At 41.1% G+C, this 19,959-nt stretch overlaps 1 protein-coding gene across 2 annotated transcripts; it reads left to right on the top strand.

Annotated features, from left to right (window-relative positions):
- Nucleotides 1–1,850: 1,850 nt before the first annotated feature.
- Nucleotides 1,851–19,031, top strand: FBXO30 (F-box protein 30). 2 transcript variants are annotated; one of them, XM_056486653.1, is made up of 4 exons: nt 1,875–2,033; nt 6,451–6,555; nt 13,200–15,291; nt 16,116–19,031. In XM_056486653.1, exons 3-4 carry the CDS (start codon nt 13,216–13,218, stop codon nt 16,317–16,319), a joined length of 2,280 nt encoding a protein of 759 aa, XP_056342628.1. In that variant the 5' UTR covers nt 1,875–2,033; nt 6,451–6,555; nt 13,200–13,215; the 3' UTR covers nt 16,320–19,031. The 2 variants fall into 2 exon arrangements, with proteins under 2 accessions (XP_056342629.1, XP_056342628.1); XM_056486654.1 differs by lacking the exon at nt 6,451–6,555 and having other exon boundaries at nt 1,851–2,033.
- Nucleotides 19,032–19,959: the final 928 nt, after the last annotated feature.

Below are 19,959 nucleotides of genomic sequence, written 5' to 3'. Positions count from 1 at the left end.
AGCAGACTGTTCCCTGAATGACCAGACAAGTCTCAGCTGAGGTATGAGAAAGGAAGTCCAAGCCAGAGAAATTCATTCTCCTCACTCAAAAGAAGCAATTAAAATGAAGTGCCTTGCTTCTGTTGTAGAAGCTCAGTTCCAGCACAGAGCCAGCCAGCCACAAAAGCACTGCAACAGCCCGTGTAATTAATACCTCAGCCAGGCCCTGAGCACACTCCACTGTGGTGAGAGCAAGCAGTGCAGTAACCTCACCTGTCCCACAGCAGGCATTGCCAGTAAGAGAAGTTGTGAAAACCAGTGACTGTCTGCATGGATTCTGCCCAGCAATTTCTGTAATTGTCTGATGAGCAGATGAAACGATTCTGCCTGGCTTCTCTGAGTCATGGTGCCAATCCCTACCATCTTCTGGAGCTCACTTGGCTAGATTATTATATACTGATCCTATAATCAAACCTATGTAGGGATAAAGGGCCTGTCCTCAGGATCAAGGAAGATCAAGGCGATCATATAAGGGTGGGGCAAACCTGAGAGTGCTTATTATAGGAAGTGCTGGCAAAGATGCCTCAATATTAAGGTCATCTTACATAGCTAACATGGAAATGATTACTTATGCCTTTCCTTCGTGCTCTCTTAAAATGAAAACTAAGACTCTTCTAAGATGATAAATGTCAAACTTGAAATAGTCACATTTTTACTTCCTGCCCACACCTGGGTTAGGTGCTGAGAGATTGAGAGGATCTATTTGGCAGGCTCTTAAACATGTATAACCTCTCTCAAACAGAAATTGACACAAACGGCAGGAAATCAGGTCTTCAGAAACGGGGTGCAGACCAACAAGGTTTTCCTGGAAGTTTAAAGAAAAAATAATTATTTTCTTGTCAATTAACTAATTTCCTCACTCTGTCTTCTATGGCCACAACATATCTAACAGTATATTTAATATTTTCCCTCTGAAAAAAAGGGCATGGTCCAAGTTGAACAGTTTTGGTTTTTTTTTTTTTCCTCAGGACTCTTAAGACACTAAGCAGCCCCTTAAAACCTGGCATGCATATGAGGAATAGCAACCCTTGCAGGGGTAACATCCCGTATAATTCCTACACCCTCTCAGCCCTTCCATAGGCTGAAGGGTAGAACCCGCAAAGGAAGGCTCAGCAACCAGCACCTGTGGGCGCGGGGCCAAGTGTCTGGGAATGAAGTCGGCCCTCAAGCCCAACACACTCCAGGAAAGGTGTTAGAGAAGCATTGCCAGTAACACCACAAGGCGTACTGCGATGGCTGGCAGGAGAGTGTTTGAGGTGACAGCTTTAGCAAGGCCCAGAGCCCGGAGAGGCCCAAAAGGTGATTTTGGTTACGGGATGGATTTGGTGGTGGTGGATCTACGCTGGAACCAAGGCCGGTGACCCGGCGCCGGGCAAGCGAAGCTGACAGCTGGGGCTGTCGGCACCCGAGCCTGCAGCCCTGCCCGCCGCGCCCTGGGCCCGCGGCACCGCCTGCACAGCAGGGCTCGGGAGAGCTGCCGGAGCACCGACCCACGGCCGGGGGAGGCCTACGGGCCTAGCGGGGCCGCGGCACCTTCCCAATCCCGCCCCATCCCCTCCCAGCCCCACACTCCAGCCCCGGCCGCCGCCGCCTCCGCGCACGCGCGCGGGGCAAAGCGGGAGCGCGCACGCGACATCGGGGCACCCCGCCCCCTCCGCCGGGGGTAAAACGGGGCCGCGCCGGCGCGCGCGCGCGCTCCCTGCCCCCGGCCCCGCCCCCCGGCGGCCCCGCCCCGCCCCGCCCCGCGCTCTCGCTGAGCCCGTCGCTGGCACGCGCGCGCGCGGCCGCCGGGGGCGCGGCCGGAGCGGGGCCGCGCCGGGAGCCCCGCGGGCGGCGAGGCCGGGCCGGGAGAGGCGGAGCGAAGCGAAGAGAGGAGAAGAGGAGCGGACCGGGCGCGGCGTTGGCGGTGGCGGCCGGAGCCCGGCGGGGGGAAAGCGCGAGGTGCAGCGCAGGCTCCCGCGCCTGCCCGCCTGCCTGCGGAGCGACGGGGACGGGTGAGGCGCCGCCGCTGTCCGCGACTGGCGGGGAGAGCCGGGCCCTGCGTCCCGCCCGGGCCGCGCCCGCTGCCCGGCAGCCGGGCGGTAAACAAATGGCGGCCCGGCGGGGGCCCGAGCGCCCGGGGCCGCCTGCCCGCCGCCAGCCCTGACAGGTCGCGGCTGGAAGCGGCCGCGGGGGCTCGATGTGCGGCTCCGCCGGGCCGCCTCTCCTCGCCCGCCCCCGTGGCCCGCGGGGCCCGCAGCGCCGGGTGTGTGCCGGCCGTGCCGGGCCCGCGGGTGGCGGCGGGCCCAGCTGTGCCGCCGCCGCTTCCTCTGACCCCGCCGTGCTGCCGGCGCTGTCGGGGTGTCGCGATACACGTGGGGAGGGCGTGGGGCCGGGGTCTGCCTGGTGCCGTGCAGTCGGGGAGTCGCCTTTACGTGAAAGGAGGGGGAAGAGAGCAAGTATCCCAGAGGAATTGCTGAAATCCTTCTCTAATCCCCGTGTTCGTGTTATTTCGAGTAGATGTGCTCAGACCGTGCAGGAGGTGGTGTTTTCTCTCTTCTCTCAGTCCCCTTTTTAGTGGCAGTTTTTTGACGTGCGGTGGAGCCTTTGTTTCCCTCCTGGAAGGTAACGAGGGCTGTGTGGCTGTACTCCTGTAACCCCACGGCTCGGCAATCAGCAGCGTACAGGGAGATGACAGCAGCTTGTTGAGCGGCTCGCGTGTTGGAACAGTTGTGTGGCCTCACTTCCAAAAGTTCTAGCGTCGCTGTTGTTCGCAGCAGGCCTTCAAAATTCTTAAGGGAAACAACCCGTGGGCTGGAGAGGTGGCTTTCTTTTGTTCTGTAAAGCTCTGCTTGGATTTTGCTGAGGAGCTTTTCATAATCTTTGCTTCCCGTTCGCTGGTTATGTTGTTAATATGCCAGATAAGTGTTTGTTAGCATACTAGTCCAAACCCAGTGCCCCTGAAGTAACAGCCTCATCTTACTTGTGTTAGCATTTAAGGCAAAGGTATCTCCTCTGCTTTCTCTAGAATTGATGTGGAGTACTTATACTTGGATGGTTAAGGCCTTCACCTGGACACCTTCTGCCTCTTCTTGATGTTATACACCTTAACTTGTGCTGTCATTTGGGTGGATTAAGGTTCATGCATCTGAGGAGGATGTCAGTTATTTATTACCTTCCCCTCTCCCAGAAGTACAAAAATACTAGAAGAACTTTGTTGGCAAGCAAGTCGAGGACCTGGAATACTGTAAAATGCAGTGGCAGCTTTACTCTGTATGCATGTAAATATCAATGTGGAATTTCTCCATAATGGTCAAGTTTCATCGAGGGAAGAAATAGGTTAGAGAGAGTGAATTGGGATTGTATTGCAAGCTGAGACTTCTCTCATTTGCTTCCAAAGTTAGAAGGTATTAGAGAAGAGGAGAATCCCAGCAGAATGGACAAAAGCTATGCAAAAGCAGTGTTTTTACTCTGCTGCCTGAACATTCTTTCTTTTGCACTAAGCTCTGCATTTACTCAATTAACTCATTAAATTCAGGTTATATTTTCCTTCCCTCCTACTTTGATGTTGGAAGTCTAATGGACAAAATAAGTTCTACATTTAACAAGCAATATCTGGATGGAAAGTTTCTGGACAAGATTTCTGCATGTTTTTGGAAAGCCAGGCTTTTAGGTCATAAAGAGTGTCTACAACAGAGGGTGTAGTCTACAACTTTGTGAAGAAGAAAGCATATGCTTATTAATCTTCAAATGAGTTCCTGGGGCTGCTGCAGATTTCAGCTATGTAAGAAACCCCTGTTTTGCCTTCAGTCCAATTGAACTAAAAGGAACAAAATTTCCCTCATATCGATAGACATATTTCTTTGGTTGGCCCTATCTAAAAGGAGGCAAATGCTGTTTGCATTGCAGTGGAATAAAGATGGGAGCAGGGAATATTGTATAGTCATCATTGTACTGGTGACAATTTCCCTTCAGTTTCCTTGTCTGCATAATAAGAATAAAGATAAAATTCTATTGGTGAGACTGTTAGATTGTATAAGGGGTGGTAAGTATTCCTGAACAGACCATAAATAAATGAATATTTACATTATTGATGGTTACAGAGATATCTGTGTAAACTGTCCTTAGTGTCAGGACACTGTCTAGTCTCGAATGGAGGAAAAAGCTGAAAAGTTTTGTAATACAAACTAGTCTGAAACAGGCCAAGAGAGTTAAAATGGCAGGTGAGCTCTAGATTCTGACTTACTTTTCAAGCTGCTGTCTTTAATAGTTTCTGATGTGACACTTGGTGTCTTGTTATAATTTTATAGTAATCTGTTAATGCTGTTTGAAGCTTCAGGACTCTGCAAACCCCTACAGTCAGTAGAACATCCAGCTGAGTAGATTGTGCTGTTTCTTACCAAATGTTCAACATTGATCTAAGCTCTTAATGTGAAATCATGATGAAAAAATGAGAGGTTTGAGAATGGGAGGCATGGTGAGGTAAGCTTCTGGGTGGTGTAGTTACACCTGTTCGTGTAAAACTTTAGGTAGTGGTTAAGGCTGATTGTGATACCTGGTTCAGACAGAGGTGCTGGAAGGTGGGTGGTGTTTTGTTGAAGTTCAGGCTTTTATTGGCCTATTTAGAAACGTATCCAGTACAAACTGTAGTTTTCGAAAAGTCCTGTGTGATGGAGAAGTTTGTTGGTGTGATAGATTCATTGCAAATAGGATCTTTATAGGAGTGTGCTTTCTTGGCAAAGCTTTAATGCTCTTACAAAATCTTGTTTTGTCTGAGTCACTGTTGTCACCAGATAAGGAATGTATTTGGATAGGATCATTCAGCTGGAGTCCTTAGGCAAAGAGAAATAACATCAAGCCTGTTGACATTTGGAAAAGGCAGTCTGAAAAGTATTATCTCTAATGATATTAGAGATAACAAATTGATGAGTAATCATATGTCCTAAAACCCTGTACAAACTTGTAGTGAAGATGTTCGTGTTTTCCAGTTCTTCATTCATGTTAGAAACATTGAAAGAGCTGATATAACATGCTCGCTATGAGATATATTCCCAGCTTTCTGCCATCAGCTGTTTGAGATAGATGAGGCTTTTGTTTAGACAATAATTTTATTTAAAACTGGCTTTTTTTTTTTTACTGTTTTGTTGGTTTTAAAACCAAGCAGCTTGGAAGGGGGAAAAACCTGACAGTCGCTGCAAAGTGTCTTTCATTTGATAAGAAAGGGAAATACTTGACAACAGAATAGATTAAAGTTGTTAAAACAGCCTTATAATACCAATTTTTTTTTGTTTTACTTGAAATTTTTCAAAATATTTTGAGACAAACTCCTATCATTTCTACTTCAGTGTAATCTGATAAGGTATCCTTGTGGGTATGTCTGTTAAATGTTTTTGTGTACTATCTATTTTGCTGCATATTGGTCAGGTCTTTGTCTCCTAAGAAGGGTATATGCTTAACAGAAAAAGTAGCTTGATATGGACAGAATACATGACAATGCACTTCAGTGTAGGATGTTGGAGAGAAGTTGCTTTCATAGGCTATTTACTTTAAAGTTGTTTTCTCATTTTGCTATGGGAGCTGGTTAAACTTGTGTAGTAAGACCTGAAACAGTACATTAATGAGATGTTTGGCCTGATTTCTGAAAGTATGCAGAGGTCAGGAATTCTTCGGCAGCAGCGTGTATGAATTAAAATATTACGTAAGAAGGATTTATTTTTGGTTTCTTTTGGGTGGTTAAAACTACCTACTGTAATACAGAATGCATTGTTTTTTCCAGTGGTTCTGTTTCTGGTTGCTGAGAAATGGCTTATTTTCCTCCCTGCTTTTCTGGAAGATTTGTGAGTTGGTATTTGGATAAGAATATCATTGTTCCTTTGGACATATCCCTCAGTTTCATCTCTCTTAAGTTTTAGTGGTAATCCTTAGGCATGAAAGAATGGAAGAAGCATCTTGTTACAGTAAAAAGCTTTTTAATAATCAGCAACTGCTTAATAAGTTCCCATGTATGAAGAGTGAAGATGGACAAATTTTAACAAGTCTAAAATACAGTTTGTAAAAGAGTCAAACTTTATTTTTTTTTTTAGTTCTCCAGCTGTTGTAGTCTTTCATATGAGTTTGGTTTTTTTTTCCCTGAGGTGGTCAGAGCAGTGAATTAAGTGCAGCAGGTCAGAATAATAACTTTTAATAATCTCTTACAGCCTTAAATATAATTAGGTTGCCATTCAGTGTGACTAACAACTAGCAATAAGCTAAAGTGACAGAACTTAGGTTGTACTTGGGAAGTCTGTTAAAAACTTGTTTATAATCTACAAAAAATTTCAGTATTTGTAGCCCCAGACAGTGTAAGTGCGTGACCTTTTCAGGGGATTGTACATACAGAAGGTAATGTCTACACCTGAAATGAAACCTTACTTCTGATCTCATTTCTTGCAGAATCTGCAGCAGTCGAGGAGTCACACTGTGTTCAAGTTCAGAGGTGCTTTACACATGAAATCTACTGGCTCTCTAGCTGATTCTGCCCTGTCACCATCTCAACAGGTAGAGTGCTTTTGTGCCTGAGCCATGCAGCAAGTGTAGCTGTTCCTCGTGCGGTTGTCCTGTGTCCGTGTGTGGCCAAAGGCACATTGAGGTCTTTGGGTTTCTTCTCTGGGGATTCTGTCAAGGAAGCAGGAATGCATGGCAGATCTGTCACAAAAGTACTCTAAAGAAAAGCCTAGTAGTTTTGCTTTTGATTTTTAGCACTCTTTTGACTGAGTTAACAGGGATAGAAGAAAGTGTTCTGTCATTTCATCAGAGCTTCTATTATATCATGTAACAAAGCCAGACACGTAGGGCATCAGTGGAGGGTCCACTTCAGTCAAAGCAGTGTTATGCTTTGGCTCTTCTCCTCTTTAATTTTTTTTTTTTTTTTTTTTTGGCTGGAATGGTTTGAGAGGAAATAATTTCACTGTATTCTCTGAATGGTAGGAAGATGGTTTGCCACCAGGAAGAACGGACATGTGGGGAGGGGGCAGACATGGAAAAGTCTTCTTTATAAGGTTGGCTTAGTAAAAATTGCAATTCCCTATAATTCTAGTGCTCATTATTTCTGCTGTAGTTAGAGATTTCTCTTTTTTTGGTCTGGTTTGTTTGTAAGGTGTATATATGGTAGTATATATTCCTTCAATGCTAGATCACTGGTAAAACTAGAATCTTTCCAGCAGTGTGTGTCCATCCCCCTGAGGGTTTTTTTCCTTGCAGTAAAAAGACATGTTTTAGTGTAACCTTTTTCTGCCTCTTTTGTGTAATACATAATAATAGCTGTAGACTATGATGGTAATGGTTGAAGTAGCATCCTGCTTACGTAATAGTTTGGACTTTAGTAATCGGAGCTCTTTTCATGTTTTCAGTGATTAACAATAAATTAATGTCGACTCATTCTCGTATGTACAGTATGTGCAGTCACTGCCAGCCAGGGAAGATGCTCTTGTCTTTGTTGTGGATGAATTTGTGTTTGAGAATGCAGTGAACACTCATCCATCAAACTGTTTTGAATATAGTTTTAGATTCCCTGGTCTACCTTGTTGTAACAGAAATCAGGGTTGTCCTGATGAACTTAGGGGCGAGGGGCAGTAATCAGTATCAGCTTGAGAATTCAAGTTTGTCAAATGAAAGAGAAACCTGGGTAAAAAGATGGAGGATGGCATCTTCTGACGCCTTGGGCTGGCTACCTAGAACAGAGGCTAGACAGAGTTAAAGTGAGTATTTATTGAAGGCCTTTAACGGATATAACCTGGGCAGTGCAGGAGCCTCACAGAGGCTACACCCAAGATGGATGACAGTCATGAGTTTTTCAGGCCAGTGTGAGTTTGGCTTGTTTCCATATCAGGGGTTAATTGTCCAATTACAGGTTCAGGTAATGAAGTCACATTCCCCCAATTTGCCCCTTCTCCTTTATACTTTTTGGGCCTGAGGAAGTGATGATGACCTTGGTCCTCAGGCCTGGAAGGATTGTTTTGTCTGACCAAACTTTGATGAGAGCTTATTAAAACTCTATATGAAGTTCAGACTTACACACTAATCCAGTACAGGATCTGAAAAATATAGAAGCTAAAACTTAAGGCATCACTTCTGCAGTGTCCAAAACAAAAGGGAATGTTTTAGTACAGTTTGCATGTATTTGCTTGTGGGTGAATTTGGATGCTCCTGGGAGTTTAAACCTGTAGTACAGCCTGTGTGTCTCTAGTCTTCTACTTCCTTGAAGCAGTAATTTAGGAACCTGTTGGTCTATTCAGTTGAATTTGATAGAAGAGTCTCAAAGGTACTTGAGCTTTATAGGTTTGTTGAATAAAAAGTGGCTGTGTAATGGAGGGCTGCAATAGCAGCAATGGTTGCTGTGATTTCCTATCTTATTGGCCTCAAAGAATTCATATAGTAGAGAATGAGCAAGAAGGCTTTGGGTTTGATAATACTAAGTACAGTTTTTGTCATATAGAAGAAAGTGAGAGCTCGCACTTGCAGCTGAGGCATTGAGTGTGTCTGAAACCCTTATTATGCTATTTTAATGTTTGTGTTACAACAGCAACTGGAAATCACGTGGCTCTAGCAGCTGGAATTTTAATCCTTTTAATTATGACAGATTTTCAAAGCATGTTCTGGCTGATTTAGTCAGCTGACTGTATAGTATGTACAATAACATCAAGTGATGGCACAAATTCTGAGAGCAGTGGTCACCTCACTGGAACGGGATGTATTTTTAGGTTTCTCTGCTAGTAACAGTCGAGTGTATGTACTTCAGCACCCTGAACAGGAGGAATTGAAGCTGGTTGCTGACACTACACTATCAGAAAAGGACAGCTGTTCATTCTTGCTGTAGTCATTGATCTGACACTGTCTTCTGACCATATTGTGATAAGAACACAGTGAGATATAAAAACTAAATATTAGTGATGTTTTAACGACAGGTATTTTTCTCTGTATCAGCAATGACATTCCTTGTTAGACCTTTCAATTTGCTGTATTAGAGGAAATAAAAGGACTTGTTACCTCTAGCGAGAATTTTCTTTATCACCCCTTTACCTAACAGGTTTTTTTTCTTTACAAAGCAATATTTGGGAAGAGGGTGGTTCTTGTTCTCAGTATAGTACTAAGGATACATTGGTTGTGGTTCTTTAATGGGAAATTATTCATATATGAATGCTCTTAATCTGTGAATGAAAGAGGTGCTAAGTTCTGTGGTTTACAGACGTAGCTCACAAAATACAGTGAGTCATGGCCATTTGCTGATTAATCAGTGTGCTAATTGTTGAGGTCTTATCTACTTATTTTACCAGTTTGATAAGGTCATTTGTGTTTTTTTCCTTTGGACTTAATTTGCAATTTAAGAATTGAACTATATCAGAAGCCTAAAGTAGTTCAGGCAGTCCAGGAACACGACTGCCCAAAACAGCTGTTGGGCTTGAAGCTCAAGTATTAAAATGCATAAAAGGATATTTAATATATTTAATGAGACTTTTTAGTAACTTATAAATGAAATGCAACATTCTGACTAAATTGAAGTTCTGCAGCAGGTGCTGAGGAGTTAAGGCTTGTAAGCAGAACACAGAATCTAAATGAATGTTTTGTTGATGATCTACTGATGTCTGAAGATACTTTGTGTTTAGAAAATGACCCAAAGTATTTCAATTTTAAGATAAATGACAACTAATATCAAGCTTCTTGTTGACCTGTAAAATTCTTATTTGTAGAAACAGAGAATAAGTTGCTTCATCTATTTAATTGATTTTGTGCATAACTGTTTCTTGATAAAACCATCCTGAAGCATCCATAATAGAACAAATTAGCGTCTAGCTATTGATAACACTTGGGATTTTAGTGTCAGATTTGGCTTTCAGACACACTCCGTTAGTGATATTTGATGTTTTCGTCTGGTTTTGTTTCCTTCTTTGGAAAGGACTTCGAAAGGTCATTTGATTATATGAAATAAATAAGTTTTGATGAGTGTTAGCTTATGAGTGAAAGGAGCTCAGGAGCCTGAAAAAAGCCAGTATCATTGTGCAACTCAGGTTTCACAATCTGACTTGTAAAGACCAAGATAGTGTGCTTTGGAGGAGGATGTTTTAGTGTCTTAATAGAATGTTCTGTGTAAGCTCAGGCTATTTAAAGATAGTATTTAATGGTGGTTGACTAATTTAGGGTATGTCTCCAGAAATGGTGCAGGCAAACACGATCTCACTTTGACTGTGTTCTTAGCTGCTGCATGTGGGCAGCTTTGGCCTAGAAGCAGTAGAATAGTGCTGGCTTAGCAGTTGTGTGCTGTTTTTCCAACATAAGTGATGTATGTCATCTCTCTGGGTTAAGTGAAGATGGCTTATCTGCCTTGCCCAAAATCAGTAAAATTTTGGCCCAGATCACTGTCGTGCGACACATCTCGACATGATCTGATGATGTCAATGTGAAATTCCCACTGAAGTCCAAGTGTCACAGTTGGTGTGGAACGGGCTGCAGGCAGCCTTGGGGGTCTGGAATGGACGTGTGTCTCCAGCCGCTCCGTGCACCCGGGCTGTGCCCAGCACAGAGCCCTGTGGCAGCAGCATCCAGGACAGCCTAGGCCTGCCCCTCGCTGCTGTGGAGAAACACCCTTGATCTTGGCAGCACTACCCCCAGGCTGCCGTCACACTGTACCCAGCTTTTCCACCCCCTGGGAAAAGGGCATTGGCAGCCCATGACATGAGTGCCGTCTTTTCACCTGGGGCACTGTCAAGTGGATGATGAAGCTGCTGGATAGGGTGAGAGCATCCATAACCCCCGCAGTGAGGCAGAGGTCATCTCAGGTACCCTGCACAGGGCAGGTGTGACCTGTGCAGCTGAGCCCAGTTAGCAGCACACTGCCCCATCTTTCTTACAAGAGTCATAGCTACTCCTGCCCTGAACACACCCGCATGCTGCTCTCCAAATGGCTCACTTCTGGCCAGCTTGAAATGAGCAGGCTGTTGCTTTATGGGAGCAGGACTCTGTTTAGATAGATAAAGCACAGGCTGGACTCTCTATAGAGGCCCTGGCACTTTAAACTAGCAATTGTCTTTTTCAGTGCTATTTCCATTTTACCTTATGCACTTTAAAATATATGCATAACCTGAGAGCTTCATTTTGATCTGTTCACCTGTTAACTTGAGAAGTAGTCTGGTTTCAGTATTGATGGAAGTTTCTGAGATTTTCTTTGGTCTAGCAACAGACCACAGTATTTGGCAAGAATTACTCAGAGAGGGCTTTGCTGAAAGAGCTAAAATTATCTTCAGAGAAGTCGAGTAATTTTTTCATTCTTTACTGAACGTGTTTAATCTCTTTGTAGTAGATGCTATCTGACTTAATTTGCAAGTCAGAAGCAGGTTATGTGCAAGAAAGATTTGCAAAAATGTTGAACGAGTCAGTCACTGAGTCCAGTGACTGATACACTTCACAGTTTATTCAAAACCTACTGTTACTCAATATAAAAATGCTAAAGTATGGTGGGGAAAATTCAGCTGTGTTTTGCCTGCTAAGTGTAGCACATACGCTTTTTTGTTAAAAGTGTTCAGGAGAGTGGGTGGCTAAAATATTTAAGTTATCCGAATTACGATGCATGGGGGGGGTTGAGGACTGATTGCTACTTAAAGTTGGCATTAAATTCAAAGCGTTATAAAAGAATACAAGTGAGTGAAGTAGATTTCTATTTAAATGCTTTAAAGTATTTAGAGTGTCTAAAAGGCACTTTTGTTTCCTTTTACATTCAGTTTGAGGTAAAGCAGTTTTCTTTTTATAGTTTAATTTTAATTTAAGAAGGCTTAATGCATTAAACCTGAAGTGTTTAGTCTAAAGACAATGTGTGAGAGTACTTGTTAGCAGGAGGAACCAGTTTTATTAATCTTAAATTCTTTGAGTGTTTTATTTCTCAAGAAAATTGCTAGAGGGGGAGGAGTAAGAAAAAGATGAAACTGCAATGTATTTTTGAAATTTGGCTCTGTGCAAGTCATTCACTGATACCACTGAACTTTAATCCCTTCTGGTGTCACTTTTGAGAAGGAGTTTGTAAGAGCACAGGGGAGAGCTTGGTAACTTGTGTGGGCCTGCACTCCAGCTGGAGAATAGTTCCAGACTTTCTCAAAGTATGATACAAAGACACAAAGTTTACTCTTCTCTTTTTTTCTTTGTTTTTTATTTATTTTTCCATGCCACAACAAAGAATTGAACTTTTTGTTGGTGTTAATGTGTTTTTATAGATTGCACCATGGATATATATGTATTTTGATTTTTATTGCTGTTTGGCCTTTTATGCAGACTTGTTGATATCCTTGCACTTTGAATTGCTGGTATTGTGATCAAGGCAGCCATAGGATGCATTAAAAAAATACCTTTTGTGGATTGAAGTGGATGTATGGATAGGACGATTTTGGCAACTGAAGTTTTATGTAAATATTTTCAGTGAAATAAAAGGACTTATTTAATATGTAGTGTAATGTTGTAGTATTATTGCTACCCTTGTACAACAGCTGCTGTAGAAAATAGAGAGGCTATAGATGAAAAAAAAGAGTGAAGAACTGTTGTAAAGGTCTGCAGTCTGTCAGAAGTAGAGAGTGGGGAGAGAATGGGACATGACATAGAGTTGAGATGTTTGCTGAAGGCTGCAGCATGCCTTAAACAGAACTTCAAGGAGAGGATATCAGCAGCTTAGGTGGTAACAGGCAGCCTGGGGAACAGATTGCCTCTCTTTTAAAAAATTGGATGTGAGGATGAATCTGGTTTCTTTTATTTTGTCTTTGTACTCTGTGCAATTATATAATTTATAATTTTAGGTAATTGGCTATATAGTCAAAGATCATGCTTTGTTTTTGATGGAATGATATATTTGCAATGGGCAGGGGAAAAGGGCTGTTCCACAGTGAAGTATTATACAACATTTTTACTTAAGTTGCACTTATTAGACCTGGTAAATAAATGCATAGGGTTCTAAAATAAGTAATAAATAAATTCTGGGCTCTGATACAAATGTGTATTTTTAATTTTCAGCTGAACTTTCAGGCATCATTTCTTTGAAATAAGATGTTACATACTTGTTTTCTTAAAATGTCTATTGATCAAACACACAAAACTGCAAATAGTAGCTCGCAGATATTAATAACATTGAGTTAATATTCTATGCTGTTGTCTCCTTTCTCTTTACTCAGAATTGGACTTACAGTCATGGAGGAGGAACATCAGCAGCACTTACACTGTGTGAACTGTGTCAGCCGTCGTTGTATGACCAGACCAGAGCCGGGCATTTCCTGTGATTTGATTGGCTGCCCCTTGGTTTGTGGAGCAGTTTTTCACTCATGTAAAGCTGAGGAACATCGCATGTTATGTCCACTTGAAAGAGTGCCTTGTTTGAATAGTGGCTTTGGATGTCCCTTCATAGTAGCCCGAAATAAAATTGCTGATCATCTAGAAGTTTGTCCAGCAAGTGTAGTATGTTGTACCATGGAGTGGAATAGATGGCCAGTCAGTTATGCTGACCGAAAATCTTACGAAAACCTGAGTAAAGATGTTGATGAAGTGGAGCAGCTAGATATGGCTTTAGCTCTTCAAGACCAGCGCATGTTATTAGAATCACTTAAAGTAGCAACTATGATGTCAAAAGCTGGGGATCAAATACCAGAATCCAGAGAGCAAACCTCCGTTAAATCAAGTGCCCCCGATACAGTGCATACCAATGGTTTGATGCCTGTAGATGAAGAGTCCTATGATGCACTTTATCAAGCTACTGTAGAAACAACGAGGAGTTTAGCTGCTGCTCTGGATATCCTGAACACTGCTACAAGGGACATTGGTATATTAAGTTCAAACCTCTGCATTTCACCACATGAAAAGAAAGAAGATCCCAAGATTAAAGAACAAGCTTCTAGTGGCATTATTCAGGATAAAAAGTCTGACTCTGAAAATGCAGATGAAGATAATGTAGGAGCAGTTGGGGGAATGAACTTTGATAGCCTGAGTCAAAATTCACAAATGGAGCAAAATGGCTCTTGTGATATTTGTTATGATGTAGTGCAAAACCATGACTTAAATCTAAACTTCAATAACTCCTCACTTTTGTGTAATGGCTTTCATGTAGAAAATGAATGTTCAGAAGTGTTGAACCACAGTGAAGATCTTGGTATATCTAATTCAAAATCGTCCAGTGTAGCAAATGGTGAATGTACTGCATCGCATGATGATGAAGCATTACAGTCTGGCAGCTCCTGCCCTGTAACAGCACACGTTGAAGTAATACCAGCTGATCAGTTAGTTAATGGCAATGCTAATGATGTACAACTTCCTCATAGTGCTAATGAAGAAGAAATGTTAGAGAGACAAGTGGAGCAAGAAAGATTGAGAAACATAGATGCATTTTCACTTTTACGACATCGATCGTACAGGTTCCTTGTTAACCATTATTGGTCAACACCAAAAGAAGACAAAGCTGTTGATACTTCAGATTTGGAGATAACAGAAGATCCTATGGGTCTTCAGGGAATTGATCTAATCACTGCAGCTCTCTTGTTTTGCCTAGGAGATTCTCCCGGAGGTAGGGGGATATCGGAAAGTCGCGCTGTCGATGTGTATCATGTTGACTTTGGGACCCAGACATTTTCTCTCCCATCTGCTATATTGGCCACAAATACAATGGTGGGGGAAATAGCTTCAGCTTCTGCATGTGATCATGCCAACCCACAGCTCTCAAATCCAAGTCCATTCCAGACCCTTGGATTGGATTTGGTATTGGAATATGTGGCTAGATACCAAACAAAACAGCGTTCAATGTTTACATTTGTTTGTGGACAGTTGTTTAGAAGGAATGAATTTTCATCGCATTTTAAGAATGTGCATGGAGACATTCATGCTGGCCTTAATGGCTGGATGGAGCAGAGGTGTCCTTTGGCATATTATGGGTGTACATATTCTCAACGAAGGTTTTGCCCTTCAACACAAGGGGCAAAAATTATTCATGACCGCCACTTACGGTCATTTGGAGTTCAGCCTTGTATATCCACAGTATTAGTAGAACCAGCAAAAAGCTGCTTAATTGGACTACACAATGACCATCTGAGTAGTCTACCTTTTGAGGTGCTGCAGCACATTGCTAGTTTTCTAGATGGCTTTAGTTTATGTCAGCTCTCAAGAGTGTCACGTTTAATGAGAGATGTGTGTGGAAGCTTGCTTCAGGCACGTGGAATGGTGATACTGCTTTGGGAGAAGAGAAAGTGCCCAGAAGGAAGTTCTTGGCAGGTAAAAGAAAAGGTAAGTTGCTACTTTTTTTTATTTTGAAGGTGAAAGGAAAAATATTACTTTGGTCCTGTTTCCGCTTTTTCTCTTAATATTATGTCTGTTACTACTGGATTTTGGTATAATCTTTCAAGAAGGAGATTGTTGTATAGAAAGAGAGAAAATTGCTGCAGATTGTCTGAGTCTTCTCCACACTTGGAGAAGTAAAAGTAGAGTCTGTCTCATTTTTCCTAGATGTAAGTAAATTAACTTCAGTTTTTTCCAATATTTTAAAACGTTAAAAGGTTTTGCTTTGAGATCAATATCCCGTAGAGGTGGGAAAGCTGCCTACAAAGTCTGCTTATCTTGCCTGTGTAGTGTTTACAGCAATTTTTTTTCAAACCTTTTAAGATCATATCTATTGCCTTGGTACTGAATGCCTTAAATATTGAAAAAACTTAAAACCTTTGGATGACCATTATGTAATACAGGTTTTAGCATTCTCCCCACCCCAAACTGCAGAGCATTTGCAAAACTCATTTGAAGCTGCAAGTTGATAAGAAACGAACTATTGTGGCTGGTCTTGAAATACCTTGTCATTTAACTTCTGATTGTATCTATCTTGTGGAACAAAAAATACTACCTTTGTTTCCTCCCAGTGTTCAGAGTTGTCTTGGAGTCTGAATCAGCCTGGGACTAACAATATTAAATTCTGTGTAGTGTTTTTTTGTCATACTGCTTTTTAGTACGAGTCATTGACAATATTTCCTGAACGTTTTCTAGCACAAGCACGAGTGATTTCCTGCTCTGAGTTCGGGTATCTTATAACACTGTGGGCCTAAGTGCAGCTTATTTTCTAGGTTTGGCGCTTCAGTACAGCCTTTTGTACTGTGAATGAGTGGAAGTTTGCTGACATCGTGAGCATGGCTGACCACTTGAAGAAGTGCAGCTACAACGCTGTGGAGAGGCGAGAGGAGGCTGTGCCGCTGCCTTGTATGTGTGTGACACGAGAGCTCACCAAGGAGGGACGTTCACTGCGCTCTGTTCTGAAACCAGTACTCTAAGTATTGCAGCCACTCCAATTGCACATACACTCAAGCACCTGATATAACCTCGGTAATATTACGAGACACTTTATTAATGTACTAAAGATACTTTCTAGCTGAATCTACTCTGTCACTGTGTATATAAGGTTTGAAGTGACATTTATTTTTTATAAAACTGTTTAGCTGGAAAGTAATGAAAGTTGCCTTAACGTTTGAAAAATTCGGAACTTGCTGGACAGGGTAGTTTTATCTAACTTATATAATTTAAGAACAAAATCCTAAGGTGTGTTTTCTGATTCACTGGTGCCCATGTAGCTGTTGACTGATATAATTTCCAAAATGGCCTCTAAATGGTATCCACATTTGGATAGGAGACACTGAATTGTAGTGAAAGAAAGGTCCTGTCCAATTCCTGTACCTTCTGTGTCTGGTCCTTTTTTTTAAAAAAAAATTTATAATCCAAATATTTGAAGGATAAGGAAGAATGCAAAACTATAATAGATGTTTCAAACACAGCTTTTAAGCACATCTTTTCTCATTAAATCAGTGTTCTACTGCTCTTCCTAATTAACAAGTGTTCTAGGATCAGCTTTTTTTTTAAAAAAAGGTTTTTTAGGAATGATCTAAGTGAACTCAGATTTACAGCAGCTTAATTTTTAGTACAACTTTGTTTTGACATGTCAACAATTGCTGTTTTTCTTCTGAACTCTTAACAGTTGTTTTACTTCTGGGAGCAAAACTTTTAGAGCTAAAACCATGGAATACTTGATTTTACTCTCACACCTACAATGTCAAATGTTCAGAGAATTTTTCCTTGTCCTGCAGTTGGCTGAGGGTTAAATTGCTTGAGCAGTCAGAAATTCAAAGTATGTGATGAACAGTTATGAATTTATAGTGCAGCTAATGAAAGGGCTTTACATGTTCTGTGGTGTTGTGAGATGTATTGTCTCCTTTTCTGTTAATTTGTCTATAAAAATGCTGCTTTTTTAGGGAGCATTTTAAATTACTGGTATGTATAGCAAATGTATCATCTTCATAAGATGAGACATGATTTGTTAATTGCATAAGGCATATCAGAAATGTTACGTTAAATCACATTTGTTAAACCAAGAACTCCAATTTGCTTCCAGTCTTCCATAAGAAAAGATCTTACAAAGCATTTGTGAACAGAGAATACTTGGTATGAAAAATGGCCTGGTATAGCAAAACTTTAATAACTTGAACTGACTTTCCAACTTGTTTGTATTAATGTTGGTGTCTCTAGCCTGTTGCACTTAGCAACTGTGCCACAAAGCTAAAACAGAAACAGACCAGAGCTTGGAACAATGAAATACAGTGCGTATTTCCATTATAGGAAAAAAAAAGAGATAAGTAAGGAGGAGTTGTTTACAAAAATGGCTAAATTTATTACTTGTAATTTCTGTACCGGACACTTGTTTATGGCTAGTCTGGCTGCAGTTCACAGCTTTGGTATCTGTACATTTCCCATTCTGGATTCAGTCCAGCGAAACATTCACTGCCTTTTTTCTATTCCGAGTGCTACAGGTGCCCAGAAAAAAACAAAACAACTAGTTCTTCAGTGCCATGAGTTGAAATTATAAGAACTCGAATAGAAGCTTTGCCTGGATCTTCAAACTGCATGTTCTCATTCCACAACTTCTCTTCTTTGTTGTGTGAAGAGAAGAAAGGAGTAAACCCTCCACAGAAGTTAGTGACACTTGCAGTAATTCTTAGCTGTTACCACAGAAAGGTGAATCTAGACTCACATACAGATCTGACTATACCAACTGGGTTTTAGGTAGGAATCTTGCACCCCTAGCCCTGTTCTTTGAATGCACTGAAATGCTCATTACCCACAAATTCTTCAGTACAAGGCAGGAGACAGACTTTGATCAGTTCTTGTCTTTTAGCTCTAATGGCTCCTTGCTGCTGCTCTCCAGTGTTTAAAAGTAATTGTGTGACTGGAAGGATCCTGAAAGTTGAGGAGATGATGCTTGCAATTATGGCTAAATCTACTTTAAAACATCTGTCTTGGGTTACTGGTGTTTTTTAGTGAGCAATATGGTGGTTTTGGTACTCTGCATTCTTTGTAACTCCCCAGAACCCTGATAAGTACAGTAGGCAGGCACGTGTCTTGGTCCTTATGGAAAAGAGGATGTTCAGTTAGAGGAACTGGTGTTAGAACCTCGATTGTAGCACAGTGCAGAACTGCATCTAAAGTATCATCAGTTGTTGATCTATTAAAATGAATTTTTAAAGTACTCTTCTTAAGAAATAACACTATTTCTCAATACATGCACTTTTATTTTCAAATGTAGATACAGGCTTTTTTGTTAAATTAGTTTATTTTTTATGAGAATCCAGAGCTATTAAAATATCAATGTTGTAAACAACATCTCTGCCTTGTAAACTGCTCCAAATGCAGGAATACAGTATACTTAGGATAAAACTTTTTTTCTTTTTACACTGCTATGCAGTTTGTAAAACATCTGTGGTGTATAGTCAGTCTATCAAAATGTGACCTGTTCACATTTGACTTTGAATTTTAAAAATGTCATATCCCTTTCCTGGTACATGTTCCATGCAGCATATATAGAGAGCTGTTCCAGTCTTTCTTTTACTTGATACCACATTGCTACTTTGTTAAAAATATTATGTTTTCAATCATTATGCAATATTTTTTTCAATGTCTGTTGAAATCCTAATAAAACTTTTGGAGGTTCTCTTTTAGTATGATTGTATTTTCTTTAAAGCTCATCCCCAGCCTTTGGGTGTTCAAACATGGTGCTTTGCCTACAGGCTTACAGTAAGTACTCCAAGGAAACTATTTACAAACATTCAAACATGGCAAAATTCAGAAGCGATTAATATTTATACACATTTCAGTATGAAGATTAGTCATTCCTTTTCAGATTATCTACCCATTTCTATTGCTTTGGTCCATTATGCAGCATAGATTCCCTTCCACAATTAAAGATTTGAGTACATAACATTGAAGCACATATTGTAGCTTGTAGGTTTGTTCTAATTGATTTTTTGGAATAATAAATTGGAAACATTATCTGATTAATCTGATATGCTGCTGGTTTGCAAAGAACATTTTCAGTGTGTTGTTTAATGAGTAAAGCTTTCTGTTGAAAGTTGTTGGTTAGAATAGTACAGAAACAAAAATTTAGGGTGTTTAGATAATGGTTGTATTTCAGACTGTTTATAGAATGGCAAAATATAAAACATTAAAATAGAAGACTGCTCAGAAATTGATGTTTTACCCTGACATTTGCTAATACTGGCATATTAATAGTCTTTACAAGTTAAAATGGTACCCATACTACACTAAGTTCAACTTCAAAAACTTTTTTTAGACAGACCACATTTTAGTTTTCTCTCTCCATAACTGGATTAGATATTCTCCTGTGTAAGGAAATATTTTGCTTTAACTTTCTTGATGCTTAAAGTATTGTAGGGGATTTGCCTGTATGTTTTAGGTTATTTTTCTGAGATTACTACTGCTGAAACGTCTTCTGTGCTGCATGTAATTTTCTGAAATGAGATTAAGTTCAGTGGACAGTTCAATGCCTGCTGTAATATCAGATTTAAATTCCTTTAGTCAGGATGTCTGTTCAGGCGGCTTTGATCATTTTCAGATGAGTAGTTTACA

Source organism: Oenanthe melanoleuca, chromosome 3 (assembly GCF_029582105.1).
Source record: "Oenanthe melanoleuca isolate GR-GAL-2019-014 chromosome 3, OMel1.0, whole genome shotgun sequence".
Classification (NCBI taxonomy): Eukaryota; Metazoa; Chordata; class Aves; order Passeriformes; family Muscicapidae; genus Oenanthe; species Oenanthe melanoleuca.
Note: the sequence above shows the minus strand (reverse complement) of the source record. Positions and strands in the feature narration are given on the sequence as shown.